The sequence below is a fragment of the Stegostoma tigrinum genome, chromosome 9, assembly GCF_030684315.1.
Source record: "Stegostoma tigrinum isolate sSteTig4 chromosome 9, sSteTig4.hap1, whole genome shotgun sequence".
NCBI classification, from domain to species: Eukaryota; Metazoa; Chordata; class Chondrichthyes; order Orectolobiformes; family Stegostomatidae; genus Stegostoma; species Stegostoma tigrinum.
Genome location: NC_081362.1, coordinates 37,941,037 through 37,962,693, shown reverse-complemented (window position 1 = coordinate 37,962,693; position 21,657 = coordinate 37,941,037). Strand labels below are relative to the sequence as shown.

Here is a 21,657-nt window from a genome sequence, read left to right as displayed (position 1 = left end):
TATTAATTATTTGGTTAACTTGTTTAGCTATCTTTAAAAGTGTAATTTTTATTTTCTTTTACTTTACAGTTCTATAAACATGTGGTTCAGAGCGTGGAAAAGTTTATTCAAAGGGTAAGAGTTTATTATTGTATAAAACTGAATATTTAATTCGATGTTCGTATATTTATGCATTAGTGTCTCCTTTCACAGTCGGCGAACCCATGATTCTATAACATTCAATTTTTGAGGTAACTGAGAGTTGAACCTTTTAACGTCTTTGTGTCCTTTTCTGGCATTGTTTGGTCTTCTAATATTTTTGGTTTTAATGCTATCTATTAATATTACAAGCCCCTCATTAAGTTGGAGTCATTTTCACATTTCTCATGTTTATTGCTTCAGATTGCTGAGCATGTTTAATCTGAACAACGTGCAGTTTATTATAATCTCCCTCTCTTGCATACTAACTGTGTCAGCATGATGGTGCCGGATTAGTTTGCATAAAGTTTTGTGGTTGGAACAAATTCCATTTGTTTTGGAGCATAGAGTCTTACTTCAGAAAAGCTGTTTGATCATTGTATGCTGTGAGGATGTGTGTGTATGCAGTCGATATATTACACCACTTGAGACGTTCATGTTTAAATCAGGTAATTTGCCGAAACATTATAGTCATTTTCCATTTATAAAATTTATAATTCTAGCAGCCCATGTATGGTGGCTATTTGCTTAGCAATACGTATTTAGTCATTAGTTAAAAGCTTTGATTAAAACATGCTGCTTTGATAGATGCTACAAAGTTATGAAAAGGTTATCTGTGATTACTTGATATTTGAATTTATTCTATTATTTTAGTTCAGCTTTAGTCCTTCCAAATCTGCATCGGCTTAAGAAGGCGGTTCATCACCAACTTCTCCAGGGCATCTAGTACAATAAGGGCTAGTCAAGTCAGTAACACCCACATCTCATATGAATGAAAGAAAATCGCTTTCATTTCTGACTTTGAATTCTCATCAAATGGTTCGTTTGCCCTTCAGCTTCCTCCCCAGAATGGTGCTTCTCTGTAGATATGTGTTATTCTTCATAATAATTTCTTATGTGTGATCGAAATGTTGATGCCCTTAAACTTTACAGGTGATTGAATCTCAGATGCCAGACATCTATTTTGTGCACAGCAGGTGGATAAGAACTCCTGCTGCATCTTGGATAAGAAGACTGAGTAATCATACTGTAGGCTTAAACATCACTGCTGTTTGATGACTTTGATATTTGTGAATGTATAAAATTGTCAGGCAGGAAAAGATCAACTCTACATCCAGCTTGTCTTACATTCATGATTGCCATATCTTGACTAAACTCCCTCTTTCATTGCCAGGCCCCTAAACAAACATTCTGTAGTCTTGTAACCTCCTGTGTGGAGAAAAGAAAGTCAGGCTAGTAGGGAAAAATGTTTTGGAAATTATGCTGTTGGGGCTCTCAGAACAGTTTATGATCACATGGGCCAAGTATGATTTATAGACACTTTGTTGGTAAATAATGCAATCTCTGCTGCAGTGAATAACCAGGCCAGCTTCTTCTTGAATCCAACATACACCACACCATTCAGCACTATGCTGCAAGGCTCCACTATTATCTGCTAAAAGATGAACAATCTGTTTCTTCCTATTTTTAGATAAGGTTGCAAACATTTAACCTGATCTTCCCTTGCCTTCTAAACTGGAATAAACTACCAATGGACTCACTATCCGATGTTTTAATTATTATGTTATAATTCTTTATAGGGAAAACTTTTAAGTAGTGGAATTTATGTAATCTAGAAATCATTTAAGCAGTTCTCCCTTGGACCTTTTGCAAGACTGCTACGTTACCTGCCTTGTGGGCGACTACACATTGGACACGGTGTTTCATGTGGAGTCTCTTCTGCAACCTGTTTGACAAATCATCCATTGTTGTATACTGAATAGTTCTGTTGATATATCTGGATAAAGTTTTACAATATACATAGATACGTGAAATGTATTATTTTTTAACCAGTCACACAAAATTAAGAATCTGTCTGAAGTCATTAGAAAGAGATGTGTTCCTTCATCAACTCTCCATACTGCTTCCCAGTCTAAGGATATAGTAAATAGTACAGGAATCTATATCTGGTAACGTTTGCAGTGGTTTGACATAGTGGATGTAACTGCCTATTTACAGTCTTATGATGAGCATCATGGAGCCTGCTTCTACAACAGAATGCTGTCTGCCATTTCTTTTTCCTCACTCATCGTATTACTATTGAATTCTCTTGACCAGCTTTTAGTATGAGCCACTTTGCAATGAAACTTTTACTGTACTGGTTTCTCAATTTAAAAAAAAATTGAACCCAAAGTAGACGGTACCATATTAGTTGACAGTACATTTAGATGCTGTTGGTTTCTGTTTGAAAGCTGTGCAGTATTAGAGTCCTATGTCAAGACTTCTGCAAATAGGGTTTGCACGGTGGCTCAGTAGTTAGCTCTATTGCCTCTCAGTGCCAGGGACTCAGGTTTGGTTCCATCCTCCACGTGACTGTGTGTGGAGTTTGCATGCTCTCCCCATGTCTGCGTGTGTTTCCTTTGGGTGTTCCAGTTTTCACCCACAGTCCAAAGATGAGGTTGTAGAATTGTTTGCCGAGTCGGTGAGCTTGATTGCAGATGTGTTGTCAGCCTGCTGGGTGACATTGTCAGTGTCAGTGTACCTCTGGTGAAACGTTAAATGTTCTGTCCTGCCAGTTATTTATATGCCTTGGTTTTGGTTGGCATTACTTAGGGTTCTTTCTCGGTGGTTTGTATATGGGGTCCAGTTCATTGTGTTTGTTGACGGAGCCCTGGTTGGAATGCCAGGCCTCCAGGAATCCCTTGGTATGTCTCAGTTTGGCTTGTGCTATTATGGATGTGTTGTTCCGGTCGATATAGCACAAGCCAAACAGAGACATGAGAGATTTATTGGTGGCCTGGTATTCCAATAGGAACTCTGTCAACAAACAAGCTGAACTGGACCCGATATACAAACCACTGAAAAATGGAACTAGAACTAATGCCAATCAAACGGAGGCGGATAAATAACAGGTGTGATAGAACACCAATGCTTCACCAGAGGTGCAGTGACGAAATGTCTGCTGTCAAACACACAAGCTCGGCAAGCAAGTCTATGACCTCATCCGCGACCTGAACTAGAAATCTGTTGAAAAGAGATGTGTGAGGCAAGTTTTTCACACAGAGGATGGCGAATGCGTGGAACACGCTGCCAGAGGAGGTGGTGGAAGCAGACACAATAGAAGCATTCAAGAAGGACCTGGATGACTAAATGAATAGGAAGGGAATAGAAGGGTGGAGGTTGATGGGAAATGTTCATCCTGGAATTCAGTTACTAGTGGTGTACTGCAAGGATCTGTTTTGGGGCCGCTGCTGTTTGTCATTTTTATAAATGACCTGGATGAGGGTGTAGAAGGATGGGTTAGTAAATTTGCAGATGACACTAAAGTCGGTGGAGTTATGGATAGTGTGGAAGATGTTGCAGGTTACAGAGAGGCACAGATAAGCTGCAGGGCTGGGCTGAGAGGTGGTTAATGGAGTTTAATGTGGAAAAGTGTGAGTTGATTCACTTTGGAAGGAGTAACAGGACTACAGAGTACGGGGCTAACGGTAAGATTCTTGGTAGTGTGGATGAGCAGAGAGATCTCGGTGTCCATGTGTATTGATCCCTGAAAGTTGCCACCCAGGTTGATAGGGTTGTTAAGAGGGCGTATGGTGTGTTAGGTTTTATTGGTAGAGGGATTGAGTTTTAGAGCCACAAGGTCATGTTGCAGCTGTACAAAACTCAGGTGTGGCCACACTTGGAGTATTGCTTACAGTCCTGGTCACCGCATTATAGGAAGGATGTGGAAGCATTGGAAAGGGTGCAGAGGAGATTTACTAGGATGTTGCCTGGTATGGAGGGAAGGTCTTATGAAGAAAGGCTGAGGGACTTGAGGCTGTTTTCGTTAGAGAGAAGAAGGTTAAGAGGTGACTTAATGGAGACATACAAGATGATCAGAGGAGTAGATAGGATGAACAGTGAGAGCCTTTTTCCTCAGATGGCGATGGCCACCACGAGGGGACGTAGCTTTAAATTGAGGGGATATAGGACAGGTGTCAGAGGTAGGTTCTTTACTCAGAGTAGTAAAGTTGTGAAATGCCCTGCCTGCAACAGTAGTAAACTTGCCAATTTTAAGGGCGTTTAAATAGTCATTGGATAAACTTATGGATGATAATGGAATAGTGTAGGTTAGACAGGCTTCAGATTGGTTTCACAGGTCAGCGTAACATTGAGGGCCGAAGGGTCTGTACTGTACTGTAATGTTCTGTGTTCTGTGCTCTCCAAAAAATCTTTGAAGTCCAAAGATGTGCTGTTCAAGGGGTTTGACCACGCTAAATTGCCCATAGTGTCTGTGGATGTGCAAGTTAGGTGGATTAGCCATGGGAAAGACAGAGTTACAGGGATAGAGTAGGGGAGTGGGTCTGGATTGGGATGCTCTTTGGAGGGTTGGTGTAGATTTGATGGGCAAAATGGCCTGCTCCCACATTGTAGGGATTCTTTGGAAAGTCCATGAAAGTGTGATGTGCACCATGTAGGGTCCCTAATTATTCCATTTCTGCACTGATCTTTAAAGAGTCTACAGAATGATGGATTAACTGGAAGAGAAGCATCTCTGCACAGCTCTCCCTAACCCTCCTGCATTTGCTTATGTCCACCAAAGCCAAATTTAATCCTCAGTGTTGGTAAGTGAAGTGAAGCCATTTGTTCCATGAGAGCTAATTCATCCTGAATGATGCCATTTCCCCCTCATTTCAACATGTAATTGGTTATTAAATCATTCCAAGGGTTGTTGCCTCCACTGTTCCACCTTGTGTCCATCACATATTAAGAATTTCTTGATAAGATCATAAGATATGGGAGCAGGAGTAGGTCATTCAGCTCATCGAGTGCTCTGCCATTCAGTGAGGTTATGTCTGATTTGATAATCCTTAAATCCACTTATCCCCAGAATACTTGATTCCCTTACTGATTCAAAGTCTGTTAATCTCAGCCTTGAATATACTTAACAACTCAGCCTCAACAGTCCACTGAAATAAAGAATTCCACAGATTGAGTAGTCTCCAAAAGGGGGCAAAATGTCCTTTGCATCACTTTCTTAATGGGCAGCCCCTTACTCTGATTTGGTCCTGTGCTATCTCTCACAAAGGGAAACAACCTGCACATTTTCTCTGTCAAGTGCCCTTCTCTCCTTGTCACCCTTTGTGAATCTGGTGGGTTTTAATAAGATACCTTGCCATTGTTCTAAATTCCAGTGAGTACAAACCCAAACTGCGTAGCCTCTATTCATGAGAAACTCCCATCGTACTCCAGATCAACCTAGTGTACCTTCTGTGGAATGTCTTCAATGCCCATATACCTTGCTTAGAAAAGGGATAAAGTTAGTTGATGGTGTTCCAGGTGAGGTCTGACTAATGCCTTGTATTAGTTCAAGCAAGACTTGCATATTTGTACTAAACAAAGTTGTTGGAGATCTGAAACTAAAACAGAAATTTCTAGAGAAACTCAGATCTGGCAGTAAAAATCAAAAGAACTGCAGATGCTGTAAATCAGGAACAAAAACAAAGTTGCTGGAAAAGCTCAGCAGGTCTGGCAGCAACTTGTTCTGAGGAACGGTAACCAGACCCGAAACGTTAACTTTGTTTTCTCCTCAACAAGTGCTGCCAGACCTGCTGAACTTTTCCAGAAACTTTGTTTCAGATCTGGCAGTATCTGTGGAGAGAAAGCAGAGTTAACATTTTGAGTCCAGAGCCCTCTGGCCAGGATGTTAGTCCCATTCTAGTTCAAGTGTAGACTTGAAGACACTTGCGGAGTTCCCACCTTTTGCAATGACCCAGGAATCTAAACTCACCCTTCTACATCAACTCTTGAGCCATGCATTCATCCGATCTTTTCTCCTATTTCTGTGCTTGCCAGCTGTGGCATCAAGAGTAATCTGAGATTACAGCCTTCGAGATCCTGCATCTTAAGCTGCTGACTAGCTCCCTGAACTCTTCAAGAAAGACCTCTTTTCTCATTCTGCCTATACATTGGTATCAGTTAGTACCAGTGTGTACCATAACCTTTGCCTCATACCCTGTCCTTTCAGAATGCTCTCAGCTGCTTAGTGACACCTTTGTTTTTGTTTATGTATGCAGTTGGGGAATATTGGGATGATTTTGCACAGCTGGCACCTCTACACCTGATGTACAAAATTTTCCAAGTTCTCTGATTTTTACCCCATTGTGCAGAATGCAAGAGATCGAATGTAGCTGATTCATTCAATTAATCATTTCACAAATTCTGTTTCTTTAAAAAAAAGACATGCTGTTTAAGCTTTTTGACCTGGCAGTCATCAGCAAGTTGCAAGAATGCCAGAATTCAAAGGGAACAACGCCTTGTACTGTATGAGAAAAGAGTGCTGACTGGTTGGCAGATCAGCTTTGGGGAAGGCATTGCCATGGAAAATGCACCTGGAAGTTAGAATTAATTTTTAAAATCTCTGTTTTTCTTGCCTCCTTTTAAGGTGTTTCTTAAAACTGACAGCTTTAACCAGGCTTACCGTCATCTGCACTAAAGTCTCCTTAACTAGCTCAACATCAAATTGTGTTTAATAAAGTTCATTAGAATGATTTACTACTTGAAAGATAATAAAGTTCATTAGAATGATTTACTACTTGAAAGATACTACATAGTGTTCTCTTTTGTACAGTCATGGGATGCGTGTATTGATTAGCAATCATTGGGGTGTTGAATCACTGCTATGTACTGCCACAGTTTGTGTCATGGTGGATGTGGGTCCATTGGCTGTTTCTGTCCGAAATGGTGTTAAACCCCCTATATGTTTTTGGAATTGCACTTACCCAGGCAAGTGGATGGTTTCCATCGTACTTCTCCCTGGTGCCTTGCAGATGGTTGAAAGGCTCTGGGAAGTCTGGAGATCAGTCAGTTAGTTCAGAGTACCAGCCTTTGACCTACTATTGCAGCTGCTGTATTTGTATTGGCTGGTCTGAAATGTTCTGGTAAATGATGCTTGGAAATTCCATGATGGTAATGGCTTTAAATGTTGTGCAGAGATTTTGGAAATGGTCATTTTCAGGTATTATTGGGTTATGTGTGTTACTTCTACATGCCAGACACAATTGCTTTGGTTACAAATATTTCTGAACAATGTGGAATTGTTAGCAAACACATAAGAACACATCTCATTTCTGATATTGTGTTGGAGGAGGATCATTAATGGAACGGTTAAAGATGGTTCGGCCTTGAACATTGCTGTGAAAAGCCCCTGCTGTGATTACCTGTCGCTCAGGTGATTGGCCTCCAACATTGACGACCATCATCTTTTGTCTTAAGTATGTATCGCTTTCACCAGTGAAGAGTTTTCCTTGATTCCTGTTTACTTAACTATTATGTTGAGCTGCCAGTGTTGGACTGGGGTAGACAAGGTCAAAAATCACACGACACAGGTTATAGCCCAACAAGTTTATTTGAAGACGCAAGCTTTCGAATGATGGAGTGAGACTCCGAAAATTTGGACAATAATCTGGTGTAATTTGATTTGTGACTCGGTTTTATTAGGGTTCCTTCATACCATATTCAGTCAAATGCAATCATTGTATCAAGGGCAATCACTCTCGCCTAAACCCTGGAATTTGATACTTTTATTTATATTTTTGTTGGGGCTGTAATGAGGACTGAAGCTTTATGATCCAGTGGAACCCTCCAAAGATAGCAAATGCTGCTTTCTAAAACTGTTGACCACATGTTTCATTACTTTTGCTGAAAATTGAGGGTCAGCTGTTTGGACTGTAACAAATTAGAGCTGATTTGTCTTTTTCTGGTTAGCACATCCCAGGCAATTTTCCACATTGTTATGTAGTGTCCATATTGGAACAGCTTAGTTGCAGTTGCAACTTGTTCTGAAGTGCAAGTCTTTGGTACTACAAAGGGAAGTTGTCAGGGCTCATGACCTTTTTTTTGTTCAGTGTGTTCAGCTATTTTGTGGTAATTGTGGTGGATTGAATTAGCTAAAGACTTAACTCTGATATTTCGAAACTCTGGAGAAAGTAGAGGAAAAGTCATTTTCTGAAGGTAGTTGCGGACTGTGCAGCCTTGTACTTTGCACTTGTGTTCTGCTCTGTCAGAGGGTGACATGGTGGCTCAGTGGTTAACACTGCTGCTTTGCAATGCCAGCTACCCAGGTTCAGTTCCGGTCTTGGGTGACTGTGTGGAGTTTTCACATTCTCCCTGTGTCTGTGTGGGTGCTCCATTCCAAAGGTGTGCATGTTAGGTGGCTGTGATAAATAGCCCATAGTGTCCAGGGAGGTGCAAGTTAGGTGGATTAGCTATGGGAAATGCAGGTTACACGGGTCTGGGTGGGATGTTCTTCAGGTTTGTGTGGACTTAATGGGCCAAATGGCCTGTTTCCACACTGTAGGAATTCTATGATTCTATAAATGGAAACATTCATGGACTGTAGGTACGTGACTGCATGCAGACCGGATCAGTTGAGTTCCTTCCATAAAGGACGTGTGTAAAGCAGATAAGTTTCTACGACATCTTGCAATGTCTGAGCCACCAATACTGACGGTAGATTTTTATTCTGGATTTTATTGATTAAACTAACAAATTCTGTACCTGTTATGGTGAGATTTGCCCTTTTTCGTCTGGATTTGCATTGAATCAACATAATTACTGTTAGTTTTGTCATTGCTATTGATGATAATTTGTTATAGAGTGTAAGTTTCAAGATATAGATAGTGAAGAGTAGCAATCAAATGTTTTTCTTTCCCATTGAGATATGCTCCACTTCCAAAATGTAGTCTACTTGATGTATTTGATTGGAAAGGATACAATATTAATTTTACACATTGCACACGTGTGTCACCTTTTATAAGAGGTAGGAATACACCACAGGAGCTGTGATCTTTTATAAAAATATACAGAAATTATGTTGTTATGAAAATCTGGTCATTACTAAGTCCTGAACGTTATTTGAATTTTTTTACCTAAAACTAATTATTGTATTGTATTGGAATAAAACTTATTCCAGTTATATTAGACTTTGTAGTGGCTATATGTTCAAGCTGTTTACCTCGGTAAGATTAATCTTTTTAGTGTAGTTTTAATACATATTTTTAAGAGTGATATAAAACGTGTCTGCTTGGCATACATTTAAGATTCTACCCAGATCTTCACAGCTGCCTTAGTATGACAAAGCATGGAAATTTCCCAGCCATTGATACTCTAGATGTTACTATGTATAAGTTGACTTCTGAGACCTTGAAAAAACTGGTAAATTCTATGCCAAGTATGAGTGAAGTGCTGGCACAGGTTACAGGGTTTTTTTTTTAAAAGAATCAATGTCAGTGTCTTCCAGTTGCAGCAGTAGGCACATCTTAAATGCTGAGGGATCTTTGCAACATCTTCAACTCATTCTGAAGTCCCCAGTGTCTCAGCTACCAGTCTTCAGCCAGTTCAGTCCTGTGTGATGTCATGAAACATCAGGAGATACTGAGGGCTGTTAAGGCTAATGTCCCTGACAGTGTTCTGACAATAGTGACTTCTTTCCTGGTCACGCTGTTCTGATTCAGTTACAACACTGATATCTGCCCAACAGTGTAGAAAGTTGCCCAGATATGTCATGTCTACTAAAAATCCAGCCAAGGCAGTTATCGGCTCATCAGTCTACTCTCGATTGTCAACAAATTAATGGAAGGGATTATCAGTAGTGTTTCCAAGCAACATCTACTCAGAAATAACCTGCTCCCTGACATTCATTTTGGGTTCCCTTAGGAGCATTCAGCTCCTAACCTTAATACAACTTGGTCTAAACTTGTATAAAAGAACTGAACTCCATAGGTGACATGAGGGTGACTGCTTTAGGTTGCATTTGACCAAATAATAGCATCAAGAAGCCCTAGTGAAATTTTCACCATTAGGAATTGGGAGGATGGTATGAATGAGTATGGAGGAATTGACTCTTCACTTGTGTCATATGTTGCACATACGTTGTTGAAGGTCAGTTATCTCAATCCCAGGGTATCACTGCAGTATTGTATATATGTAATGACCTAGACTTAACCAACTTCAGCTGCTGTCATCACTGACATTCCCATCCTCGAAAGATCAGAAATGTGGATCTTTGCTGATGATGCACAATGTTTAGCACCCTTCACAAAGACTCATGCTGAAGCAGCCATAGCCATGTACTGCAAAAACCCGACAAAGCCAGGGATAGGTACTTATGGATAGGTACTTGCCACTTAAGTAGCAAATATTGACCATTTCTTACAACAGAGAATTCAACCACCACCTGTTTACATTCATTACCATTACCATCATTGAATCCTCTACTGTCAATCTCCTAGTTATTAATTTTGACAAGAAACTGAACTGGACCAGCCGTATAAAAAGTGTGACTACAAGAGCAGGTCGGCATGGAATTTGGGTGTATAGCTCATCTCCTGAATCCCTGATCCCTGATGCCTGTTTGCCATCTGCAAGACATGAGAAAGACAATGCTAAAGCACTCCATAGGTACAGAACTATCTGGATGAGTACAGCTTCAACACCATGTGAGAAACTTGACCGTACAAGACAAAACAGCTACTTAATCGCCAACCCATCTACTATATTCAGCATTCACTTACTATACTACCAGTGCTCAGCCGTAGCAGTTTGTGCCCTCTGTAGGATTCTGTAGTAGCTCACCAACATTCCTTCAACAGCAGCTGCTGACTTGTACCACTGAGGTGGACAAGGGCAGCAAATGTGTTGGAGTGCCACCATCTGCAAAACCCCGTGAGAGCCAAACACCATCGTGATTTGGAACAATATTGTTGTTGTTAATCTAAATCCTGGAACTCCCTTTGTTAAAAGCACTGTTGATGTACCTATACCACATGGATTGCAAAATTTCAAGTCAGCAGCCTACCATTACTTTCTCAAGGCAGCAGATATTGACAGAGCTCCACATCCATGTGAAAAAATGTAAACAGTAGCCTGTATTACCTGCTTGATCATTTGCGCTTAGTTTTAGTATACTAGTAAGTAAAACATGCATATACATATGCTTAAGAAAATTGAGACTAACTACTAATATAAGGATAGCATGTTTTGGCTGCAAAGTAGGGTGGACTTTTGCCTTGCCTCATATCTGTTGATATCACCTGCTAACAAAAGTTTTAAAATTCCAAAGAGTCTATACCTGGTTTGTGTAGTCTCTCCTTTTAATTAAACCTTCATGTTCAGGTGTTATTCCGATTTAATTTGCACAGTACTCTTACCATAATCACTGTATCCTTCCTACATGTGTTGTCCAGAATTGCTGATAGTCGTCAGAATTGCTGATAGTCGTTTCGGTGTGGTTTGTGAGGATTAGCATTCCATTAGCCTTTTATTGTTTCAACCAGTTCCTGGTCCTTTTCAGTCTCCATTGTTTCTCACCGTTAATGTGCCCGCCGTTAAAACCAGTTTTTGCAGTGTTGCCCTTCAGTTAAACTATATCAACAGTTTTATTTTTCTTGAGTTGCTCCAATCATGTAGTGCAGGTTCACCCACAGTTGTGTTAGGGGTTCAAGTATTTTGATTCTGCGCTGGTGCAGGATTGACAACTGTAGTTGAAGTTCACATTGTGTATGGCTTTGAGGGAAACCTGCAGGTGGTGACGTTCACATGTATCCATTGTCTTTGCCTATTTAGGTGCAGGAGGTTAGGAGTTTCGAAGGTGTAGTCAAAGAACATTTAGCTGTTAGAGTGCATCTTGTAGATGGTGCACACTACTTCTGTGTGTGGCGGTGAGGGGAGTAATTGTTGAGGTGGTGGGTGGGGAGCCATTCAAGTGGGCTGTTTTGTTCCAGATGATGTGGGGCTTCTTGAATATTTCTGGAACTGCATTCATCCTGAGAAGTGGAGAATATTCCATTATGCTTCTGATTTATACTTGTTAACTGGTGGAAGAGACTTGGGAACTCGGGAGGTGTTACTCGCCACAGAGCTCTCAGCCTCTGACCTGATCTTTTCACTAAATATTTATTTTATCCCTTATTGAAACTCTTACTGTCATCTTTGTCATCCTTTGCTGTTGGTATCTCTTCCCATTGCGTAATCTGTGCTTCTGGATTCTTGCATTTTCCTGTGCGTTTATTTTAGTTTTACATTGTCATGCCTCCTTAATTATCTGTCCCATTTTATTTCTGAGGCATATTGTTGCAGACACTTGTTCTAGACATAATTTTTAAATTTCTTGCCTTTCTCACGTGCTAGTTTGACAAAAAGTCAAAATCTCTCAATAAGACCCTCTGCCTATGGCATATAGCAAGGACATAGCCGCACCATTATTGGCTTGTACTTAAAACAATCTGCCCATTAAGTCATTTTCTCTGTAGGTGTAGCAGTACATGTTTGTGTTCAAGACCATAAAAAGGAGGAACAGAAGTGGGTCTAATTGGCCCCTTGCGCCTGCTGTGTCATTTAGTAATTCCAAAATACCTCACACCCTGCATTTTTCGCAGAACCCTCGATTGTCTTACTGATCAAGAATTTACCTATTGCATCCTTTAAATACACACAAAGACTCTTCCCCTAGAGCACTCTGGAGCTCCAAAAACTTTCAAGCCTCTGAGAGAAGAAAGTCCTGCTCATCTCTGTCTCGAATTGCACCCCCTGACTTATACATTAAGTTATAAACTTAAACATGCATGTGGGAGCAACTAAGTGTAAATGTGGGCCAGCATACTACACTTGCTTGTGTTTGTGTATTTAAGTTCTTGTTGGAACGAACAGTTCTGTCCAGTGTATTTTGTGCATTCTTATCTGTAATGTAACTATTGAGCATGTTTCAGCGTACTTTGTATCTGTGTTGCTTTAGAACAAAAACCTAAAATTGATGATACAAGCCTTTACACGATATGATATCAGAATGTTTTTCTTTTGTTTTAATCAATATAAGATCCTAATTAAAACATTGGAACGTTTAGTCTTGTTTACTTGATTGTTATATAATCACAGGCAATCTGTGAAGCAACAAAATGCATGGTAAATAAAAAATATTGTGAATCCGTTTGACCATCACTATACTAAACCTATCCCTAAATCAGCAACACATCATACCAGTGTGATAGGAAATGTAATAAGTCAGCAAGTAAGAAAAAAGAATGAAACTCGGCCATGGTGAAGTCAGATGACCGATGCTGATCAGTTTTACAAAGGACAATAAGAAGTGATGGGTCGAGGTACCAAACAGGAGAGATTTGAGTGGCTGGTAATAATGTGGTAACTTCGTTGAGTTCTTTTAAGCATACCCATTGGATGGTGGCATGCATAGTATAAAACTCAAAGAAAGGGCTTTCACGAATGCAAATAATCCCATTGATTTCAGAATTATGAAGAAGAACAAGAAATGAACACAGACTAGTAAACAAAATCCAAGATAAGTTTTGAGGAAGAATCAAGGAAACAATTAGATTGTAGCAGAAATACATTCGGGGAAAGAGGGTTGCTACGTTAGATTGGGGAATGAGCAAGATATTTGTTTTAAAGTTTGCAGGAGATACACTAATATGCGGCTGATAAAATTTGATGCAAAAAATTCTGGAGGCAAGGCAATATAAGTCAAAGGATACAATTCTAAAGGGAGTGTGGGAGCAATGAGGAAGGCGGGTATATGTGCATAAATTATTGGAAGTCACTGCAAGTTGACATAGTTAATGAGGCTTGTGGACCTTCGACTTTACAAATGAAGACATAGAGTACGTTTGATAAAGTGCTGCATCAGTGGCTATTATGGAAAATAGAAGCTTATGGTGTATGGAATAATTCAATGGATGGATAAAAAATTGACTGCCTAATGGGAAACAGAATAAGCATAAATGGACCTTAATCAAATTGGCAAGATGTAAAATGTAGCCTATGATGTGCTGCAGGAGTCAGTGCTGGAATTGCAACTGGTTACAATTCATGCCCTGGATGAAGAGACAGTTTGATTGCCAAATTTGCTGATGATATCAAGATAAGTAGGAAGTAAATTGTGAAGGAGACCTAAGGAGGCAAGGGAAATTTAATACAAAAGTGTAGAATTTTGCTTTCTTTATCACAGCTGGAATGCTATGCATTGTATTGGTGACCTTATTTAAGGCAGAATGTAAATGTATTGGAAGCAGTTCAGAGCTGGTTTACCAGACTACCATGGATTGGGTGGGTTGTCTTACGAGAAAAGGTTGGATAGACTAGACTTGGAGAGAATGGGAAGAGGAGCCTTGAGTGAAATGTGCAAGATCTTGGTGAGTCGTGACAAACTGGATGCAGACAGGATGTTGCTTTTTATAGAAGATTCAAGACCTGGGTGTCGCTATTTTTAAATAAGGAGTCACATATTTAAAGTGAAATTGTTTATCTGATAGAAAGTCTTTGGAACTTTTCCTGAAAACATGTGGAAGCAGATTTCTTGACCATCTTTAAGCAGTTGGATCGATTCATAGGAGGCAAAGGGGTGAGAAGTTGTTGGAGCAGGCAGGAGTGTGGATTTGAGGATCAGCTAGGATCTTATTGAATGGGTGAGCAGGTTTGAATGGCAAATAGCCTACCTGTTCATGCATTCCTATAGTATTGAATGGTGGACCTGAGTTCGAGGTGGCATTTGATCTACTGCTTTCCTTTTTTCCCAACTTGATTTATTTCTTTCTTCTATCTATTTCTTGGTCTTCCTTGGGATTGGGTCTTGCAAGCGGAACATAGGGAGCTACAAAGTAGAAATGCGACCCAAAATTAGTAATTGCCAGATCACTTCTGGTGCCATGGTCTAGTGAATATAGAAATAGGTGATTAGTCCAGATGAAACTGTGAATGGAGTGATGGTTCAAAATCATGAGCCTTAGCTTTCAGTGGCATTCATACTATTTTTGGAGTCAGCATTTGTGAAAGTAAACAAAGTGCACCAGAACCAGAATTATTGAATTCCTACAGTGTGGAAACAGGCCCTTTGGCCCAACAAGTCCACTCTGACCCTCAGCATCCCACTGAGACCCATCCCCCGATAACCCACCTAATCTACACGTGCCTAAACACAGCAATTTAGCGGGGTTTGTTAGTGCTGTTGGGGAGGGTTTAAACTAGCTTGGCAGGAGCTGGGATCCAGAGAGAATGTTTAGCAAGGGGCAATGAAGGACCACGATTAGAAGCAAATGAGTCAAGAAGGCATAGAAATTTTAGGCAATTTTAAGGTACAAGAGGGTTTGGTAAAATTGGATGGTATTTATTTTATTGCAAGGAATCTGACAAACAAGGCAGATGAGTTGAGGGCTCAAATTAAAAATATGAGGATGCAATGACATTGAGTTCACTAAAGTAGAGTTGAGAAAGGACAAAATTAGCAGCTGGATATTCCAGGAAATGGAGTCTTCAGGCAAGATAGGGAAGGAGGTAAAAGAGGAGGGGGTGTTGCAGTATTGATCAGGGCATCAGTTAGATTAGTAAGGAAGAATGATACCTTAGGCTCCACAGATAAAGCGATGTGGGTGAAACATAAAGTCCAAATAGGTGCATTTGATTTGCTAGGAATGTACAGCAGGCCCCCTAATAATCCGAGAGAAATGGAAGACCAGATACCTGGGCAAATTTTAGAGAAATGTATAAGTAATAGGGTAGTGATAATAGTGAGTTTCAACTTCCTCAGCATTAATTGGGGTAGACGTGGTGTGAAAGGTTGAGAGGCAAGTGGACTTATTAAAACCATTATGTAGAGGGCCCTCCAAGTTCTGGATTTAATTTTAGTTTTAAGTATCAGTAGGGGACCATTTTGTGTACAACAGTTGTAACTGTTAGATGCACTCATTCAGAAGAAACAGATTTAGAGGAGCTTCTATATGAAGGGACACAATTCTTTCAGAACACCTATCAGCAAGAGGAAGTTCAGAAAAGAAACTGGAGAACAGAATGCCACCAACCTTGAGGCCAAGGACTAATTCCATCTCCTGGAAATACCTTCCAAATGTCTGGTTGGAGTTGTGACTGTACTCTCAGGTTCAACAGCTAAGGATCCAAATTACCCCTGATCATTGACACAGTATTTCCTAGGTGAACAATCATGTGTGTTATTGATTGCTATTGATTGCTGGTGATGATGAGATTCAAGGTTATTATGGAAAAGGACAAGAATGAGCCTGAAATCTCCATTCTAAATTGGGGGAAAGCCGATATTAATAAGATCAGATATGATTTGGTCATAGTGGACTGGGAGCAGCTGCATCTGTGTCTGAGCAGGAGGACACTTTCAAGAAAGAAATATGGAGTGCACAAGGCCAAATATTCCAAGAAAAATGCAAGATGAGATCAAAAACTCCAGCTAAACCTGGATATCAAGGTGCATACAGGATGGGATAAAGAAAAAATAGGAGGCTTGTGACAGCTATGAAAAGCTTAAAACAGCAGGAGCCCTAGAGAAATGCAGAATGTTCAAGAAGAAACTTAAAATAGGAAAGCTAAAGGAGAGCATGAAAAAATAATGGCAGATAAAAGAAAAGGAAAATCCTAACTTATGTTCTAAGTACATTAAGGATAATGAGGTAACTGGGCAAAGAGTACAGCAGGCCAAGCAGGCTCAGAGGAGTAGGAAAGCTAATGTTTTGGGTCTAGACCCTTCAGAAAGGCCCGAAACGTCAGCTTTCCTGTTCCTCTGATGCTGCTTGGTCTGCTGTGTTCATCCAGCTCTACACCTTGTTATCTCAGATTCTCCAGCATCTGCAGTTCCTACTTTCTCTGGGCAAAAAGTATGACTCATTAGGACATTAATTTGCGTGTGGATCCAGAGGATACAGGTTGGTTTCTAAATGAATACTTGGTGTTGATGTTCACTATTGAGCATGCTAATGTGGGCATAGAAATCAGGCAGAAGGAATGTGACATGCTTAAAGAAATTGGTGTGGGCACAGGAAGTTCTGAGTTGTCTGGCAGGCTTAAAAGTAGATCATTTTCCAAGGCCGGATGAAACATATCCTATATCGTTGAGTGAGGCAAGGGAGAAAATAGAAGGGTTGCTAGCAACAATTTTCAATTTCTCTGGGCACTGGAGAGCCAATGTAGCACTGTTATTTCAAGAAGGGAGCAAAGGATAAATCTGTACTTGGAGAGGTAGACATTAACAAAACCATGCTGAATGTTTTTGATTAATGAGAGGTTATGTCTGAACAACTTGACTGAATTTTTCAGAGGCAACCAGGTGTGTATATAAGGACCGTGCGATTGATGTATTCGACTTGGACTTCAGCAGGGCTTCTGTTAGGTCCTGCATGAGAGATGATAACAAAGTCAAGAGTCCGTGGGATCCAAGGAAATTTGGCTAATAGATCCAGAGTTGGCTGAGTGATTGGGCACATGCAGTATAATATGAATAAATAGGAGGTTATCCACTTTGGTAGCAAAAATAGGAAAGCATCTGGTTATTTAAATAGTTGTAGTTTGAGAGGGCGGAATGATTAATGAGGCCTGGATATGCTGTTGCACCATTTGCTGAAAGTAAGCATGCAAGTGTACCAGATAGGAAAGAAGGCAAACTTCATGTTGGCCTTCATGAAAAATGGATTCGAGTAAAGAAATAAGGACATCTTGCTTCAGTTATACAGGACATTGGTGAGGCTGCATCTGGAAAATTGAATGTAGCTTTGGTATCTAAGGACGGATCCTTAAAGGGAGCCCAGCAAAGGTGTACCAAATTGATTCCATGGATGACAGGACAGATGTATGAGTGGAGATTGAGTGGGCATATGGGGTAAATCTTTTAGGACTCGAATGAGATATTTCTTCACCCATAAAGAGTGGTAAGCTTGTGGGATTTCCTTTCAAAAAATGGTGGTTGAGGCCAAAATATTGAGTGTATTCAGAAAGGAGTTAGATGTAAATCGTCGGGCTAATAGGATCAAGAGATCTGAGGGGAGAGCAGATTTCAGCTTAACCATGATTTATTGAAATGGCAGACCAGGCTTGAGGGGTTGAATGGCGTACTCCTGCTCCTGCCTTGTTTTGTTTCTAAGCAGAGGGTGATGGTTAAGAGATGTTTTTGTGACTGGAAGCCTGTGTCCAGTAGGGCTCCGCACTGATCAGTGCTGGGGCCTTTTGTTGTTGTGATATATGTAAATGGTTTAGACTTGAATGTAGCGAGAAGGGAGCTTCCCAGATAATACACAAATTGGAGGTAATTAATGAGGATGACCTTAGCTTACTGGAGGATGTAAACCAGCTGTTTTGAATGGCTGATCATTAGGAGATGGAACACAATCTGGATAAGTGTGAGTTGATGCACTTGAGCGGGACAACCAAGGTAAGGGAATAATTAATGAATGATCCTGGGAAGCATCAAGGATCAGAAGAACGTTGATGTACATGTCCACTGGTCCCTTAAAGCAGTGGGATACATTGACAAAGTGGAAAGCATATGGAAGGGATTGTCTTTATTCGCTGAGGCAGAGTTTAAGAGGAGGGAGGTGATGCTGGAACTAGATAAAAAGTTTGTAGGCCACTGCTAGAGTATTGTGTCGGTCCCCTCTGCTCTTCCTCCTCTCTCCCACCCCCACAGCTCCTTCTGGAGCGAACATCCCCTACCCCCAGCTTCCCATCCCACTTTACTCCGCCCTGTACGCTGGCGCTGTCTCATTGTCTGTTTTCCCTTTCCCGACCCACATACATTTCCAGTTTCTGTTTTTCCAAAATCGTATGTTCTGTCTGTACATCCAACTCTGTGTCTTGTGGCAGATGAATTGCTAATTGGGCTAAAAGACCTTTTACCATTTTGCTATTTTCCCTAATTTCACTGATGTGTTCTCTGTCCCTTCCCATCTCATTCTGCTTGTCTTTATCACAAAATTACCAATGTGGCCTTTAGTCTTGACTTATTTATGAATTTCCCCTAACCTGAATCGTCAATCAGACTATCGTTCATTTTTAATTTGTTGCCCTATCTATACACCTAGTAGTTTGGCTTTCAAACTAGTCCAATTTAAATGCAGCCCCCTCTTTCTATAGTACTAATGCCTGAACCCCTTGAGTCAAAACATGTGTTTTGTACCACCATTTTTACCATCTGTTCAATTCTCTAATGTTTTTTACTTTCTACTAGTTAGTCTTTGAGTTTGATAGTCAGAGACTTATGCCTTTTTGAAGTTCTGTTTTTTTAATTTGAGCACTATTCCAAACTTCAGCAGAACCTCATTCATCATTTCATTAATGTCATTAGTCCCTGTGGTAAATTGTTTGTGATATCGTCCTCTCCAGCAGTGTATAATAGTGCTTTTGAACAGGTCGATTAGAAAAATTCTGTAAATTAGCTATAATCTACTTAAATGACTGAGCAAGTACTGAGCTGCTCTAGTCTCTGTTCCAAAGGCAGCATGGCCAATTGGTTTGCTTCAACCTAACTGCATCAACACAAGCCAGTTGGCTGCTTGTTTAAGTAAATAATTTTAATGCCGCTTTGTGTACATAGCAACATGTTGTATGATGTTCTTTTCCTTTATAATGTGTAGCTGTGTTCCCAACTCAGTATTGGATACATTCACACCTCCATTGATTAGTGGAAGGGACTGATTTTATGGGGAAGAGTGAAACTGTTCAATCTGCTCTGTCTACCACTATTATCTTCCATTAGCTTTCAGGTTAAACACCTTCTGAAGTTTCACCCTGCATGATACTTCAACTCTGATTTTACTCTACTTTCTCTCCTATTTCTGCTCAAGTCCTCTCTGAATTTGCGTTGTCCACAGGCTTGTAATGTTATTCGTCGAATTCTGTTTCTTTAGGTGTTATGCCCCCACCCTCCTACCCCACTATTTAAATATTCAACCATCTTTGCTGCCCTCAAATTAACCCTTAAATCTAAATCCTTGGATGTGTTGTCACATCCCGAATCCGTGTCCATCTCCCTGAACTACATGTTTGAAAGCCTCCAATCACCTTTCTGCTTCAACAGCAATACCAAAATAGTTCTCATTAAAGTCAAAAATCATAATCTGTGTGACTGTAACAGGTAAACTATCCTTTCTTTACCTATCGGCAGACTTCACAACTGTTGCTCACACTGCTTTCCTCCAGTGTATTTCCACTGTTATCTAGCTGAATGCTGCTGTACTTACCTGATTCCATTCTTATCTATTTAATTATTACAAGAGTGGTGCTTTCTTTGGCTTATTTTCTTATTGTAATTGTTATCTTTGGTGCTCCACAAGGATTATTCCTTGCCACTCCGTCCCACTCAAATTTTGGGCTGCTCATCAGTGATGTCACCGAAAAACAGCATTTGTTCTCACAAGTGTATTGTTCAAATTCTGCCTTACCATCCTAACTGTTGATTCTATCCCTGGCTCCTGTCTAAAGCTAAAGCCAGTCTGTTTTCAGTCTTGACATTGTTCATCCTAAAATGAGGTTCTAACACGCATTCATGTCATCACTAAGACTGCCTTTTCATGTATGCCTTTATTGTTTCTCAGCTTAATTATTATAATGCATTCCTAATTGGCCACCTGCTTTCCATCTTCCGAAGATCTGAAATAATCCAAAACTTTGCTGTCCTGTGTTCTGACTTATACCAAGTCCCATTCAGATATCATCATGGGCGCTCACTTATCTATATTGAAGCAGTGTCTCAATCTAAAGTTATTCATCCTTACATTCAAGCTCTTCTGTAGCCTTTCCTCTTCCTATCTCTTAAATCTCCTCAAACCCCATAACTGTACAAAATAGATGCTGTTATCCAATTCAGATCTCTAGAGCATTACTTATTTTTATTGGTCCGCCTAAGGTGGCCACATGGACAATGGCCTATGCCCTAAACTGCAGAGTTTGCTCTGTAAATTTGTCTGTTTTTAAACACCATTCATTCTAGATGCTCATTGAAACCTACTATTCTGGACAAGCTTTTTACCCATGTTCCCTAATATTTGCTTCACAGCGGTCCTCTGCAGATTTTAAAGTGTGAATGCTGTTTTGTAAAATTGTTGAATTGCTTGGCCATTGAATTTAATTGACAACAAGCAACAGCAAAACAAAACTCATCCAATCACCCCCTCCCAAAATAAAAGTCTATAGGGCACCAACGTGGACTGTCATAAATTGTATGGAATTAGTTTGTAATCATGAACAGTTACAAGACAAAGATCATCTTTTTCTATAGAATGAAGTTATGTTAGAAATAGCTGTAAAAATGCCTTTGTTGAAGTCTCAAACCTCAGTGTTCACTGGTTTAAGATCGGTCTCTATCTCGGTTTATGTGAAGTAATCCTGGCTAATAGATTATAGTACTGCCTCACAAAATTTAGAGTTCTCCCATGGTGCATCACATGGGAAGAGTGGAGTCCTTATGCAGCATTAATTTGATGAGAGACCAGGGAATCATTTGGACCAGAGCATGTAAATTAAACTTTGTTCCAAAGTCCTAAAATCCATTTAAAAATTTTGAGAAAGTGTACATTGCAGACATAAGATTACGAATATGCCATTATGGACTCTACATTGTTACAGAATTGCATCTTTTTGTCCAGTTTATATGGAGGATAGTAATTTTGATTCTGGACTTAGCTGCTGGTAACTTGTGAAAGATTTGTAAACATTGAAATT

General features: G+C 40.1%; 1 protein-coding gene across 4 annotated transcripts in view; it reads left to right on the top strand.

The window, feature by feature from the left end:
- Nucleotides 1-21,657, top strand: part of scaf8 (SR-related CTD-associated factor 8) — a 230,080-nt gene that overhangs the window by 51,282 nt on the left and 157,141 nt on the right. For all 4 annotated transcript variants that reach the window (XR_007248087.2, XR_007248088.2, XM_048535919.2 and 1 more), the window contains exon 3: nucleotides 70-114. Coding sequence is in view for 2 of the 4 variants with exons in the window: in XM_048535919.2 (XP_048391876.1) it covers nucleotides 70-114 (45 nt within the window). In the remaining 2 variants the exon portion in view is untranslated. The remainder of the gene's footprint in view (nucleotides 1-69; nucleotides 115-21,657) is intronic.